This window comes from Gekko japonicus, unplaced genomic scaffold, assembly GCF_001447785.1.
Source record: "Gekko japonicus isolate JY-2015 unplaced genomic scaffold, Gekko_japonicus_V1.1 scaffold6094, whole genome shotgun sequence".
NCBI lineage: Eukaryota > Metazoa > Chordata > Lepidosauria > Squamata > Gekkonidae > Gekko > Gekko japonicus.
In genome coordinates, this window is record NW_015170455.1 from 1 (window position 1) to 1999 (window position 1999).

A 1999-nucleotide genomic window follows, 5' to 3' on the forward strand; every position below is an offset into this window, starting at 1 on the left:
TTCTTCTCTTCTACACAAGTTAGCCATTCCAACTGGAATTATGGCACACTTAGTCAGGAGTGCTGCGGATAATGCGGCTTTTGCTAAACACGCTTCTGTAGAAAAAGTTTGTAAAGCTGCCACATGGTCTTCCATATCGACCTTTATAAGGCATTACAAAATAAATATATCCAACTCAGTTGATGCAGCCTTCGGATGAAGGGTGCTTCAGGATATCTTGGATACAGATGATGACTACCCACTCAAAAATAGGGACACTGCTTTGGGAGGTCCCACCAAGATGTCCTCCACCTCAGAAGAAGAACGGTCCATTGGACACGTACCGTGAAGAGCCCTTCTCCTTTGAGGACAGGAAGACATCTTTTCCCTCCCATGCTGCCATCAGGTTAGGTCCTCCCAATGGGATCGCTTCCTGTCTTAATAGACATCTCCTGTACACACCAGTTGATCATTTTCTTAATTTCTTACCGTTCAAGCAGACCGTTTATTTTAATAGAGTTAAGGTATAAAACAACTGCTTTCGGAAGGGAAGGGAAGGGAAGGGAAGAGTGACTCCCACGTCGGAGACAGGAAGTGAGAGGAATTTGTTTCTGCCTCTCTGATAGGACAGTGGGAATCACCCACCAAGATGACCTCCTGTCCGCAGAAGAAAAGGGTCCTTCACAGTAAGGGTCTGATCCTCTGAATCCCAGAGCCAGGAGGCAACATCAGGGAAAGGCCTCGGCCTCTCTGCCCTGTTGTTGGCCCTCCAGAGTACTTGGTTGACCATTGTGTGAGGCGGGATGCTGGACTAGATGGGCCACTGGTCTGATCCAGCAGGGCTTTTGTGATGTTCTTATTGGGAAGGCCTCGGCCTCTCTGTCCTGTTGTTGGCCCTCCAGAGGAACTGGTTGGCCACTGTGTGAGACAGGAGGCTGGACTAGATGGACCACGGGTCTGATCCAGCAGGGGTCTTATGTTTTTAATGCCCGTGTTAGGCTATTGGGGGAATAGTTTTTGCCCAAGTCTTTTTCTGTTACAGGTGTTGAACCAGAGCCCTTTGCCATTGGGGATCATCTAATTGACGTCAGTGGGAAACTGAGCTTATTGGACAAGCTTCTCTCATTCCTGCATGCTGGGTATGTTGCATTGCTGTAAATCAGAGTTCCCCAAAGTTAGGTTTGCCAGGTGTTACCTCTCTGCCGGCAAGGCAGACCTATCTCCTGGCTTGGTCCTGGAGTCTTCTGGTGTGCGCGCTTTGCACATGCGCCACAGTGCCGTCACCCAGGAGTGATCTCATCACACTGGGCACATACAGGGGATGCTCTGGCATTTGGCTAAAATTTGGTGACCATAGAGTTTTTAGCCAAATGCTAGAGCATCCCCCACATGACGTGCCCGGCATGATGACGTCACCTCTGGGTGACATCATCACAGTGGGGCTGTTTGGAGATTGGGGCCCCCGAAATCGGGGGAATCCCCGCCCCCATCGGGGGGGGGTTGGCAACCCTACCCAACGTGGTGCATTGGGGGCACCTTGGCACCTGCCAGTCCTTCCCTTGGTGCCTGCTGAGCTTTTCAGAAAGTGGGGGTGGGGCCATTGTAAGGCAGGGTTTGTCATTCTTCTCTGTATAGATTCAAAGCTATTTTATTTTATTTTTAGAGGGGTTTTATAAAGTTTCTACCTCCGCTACCTACCTGACATTACATTTTATGACACACATGGCCCGGCCCTACAAGGTCTCATTTATGTCAGATCCGGCCCTCATAAAAAATGAGTTCGACACCCCTGGTGTAGGATATAAGACGCCTAGCTTTAGAAGTGCACGTGGTTTCGGATTCTGACAAGCTTTCTATATGTATGTGCACACTCAAGGCCCAGCTGATGGGAGCTTAGCCTACATATTTTGTAAGTTTGATGCTTTATTAAAAATCTCTTTTTCCTCCAGGCCAGTTTGGGCAGGGATCTTGGAGGGTCACCGGGGGCGTGGGGGGGGGGGGGGCAGTTGGGAATTTCCTG

The 1999-nt window shown here is 49.8% G+C and overlaps 1 protein-coding gene across 1 annotated transcript in view; it reads left to right on the plus strand.

Annotated features, from left to right (window-relative positions):
* Positions 1–1021: 1021 nt before the first annotated feature.
* LOC107116417 (chromodomain-helicase-DNA-binding protein 1-like) overlaps positions 1022–1999 on the plus strand; it is a gene marked incomplete at its 5' end in the record, with an annotated part of 29163 nt that continues 28185 nt past the window's right edge. The window contains 2 exon segments of the mRNA XM_015418311.1: positions 1022–1133; positions 1337–1357. Coding sequence (XP_015273797.1) covers positions 1022–1133; positions 1337–1357 — 133 coding nt within the window.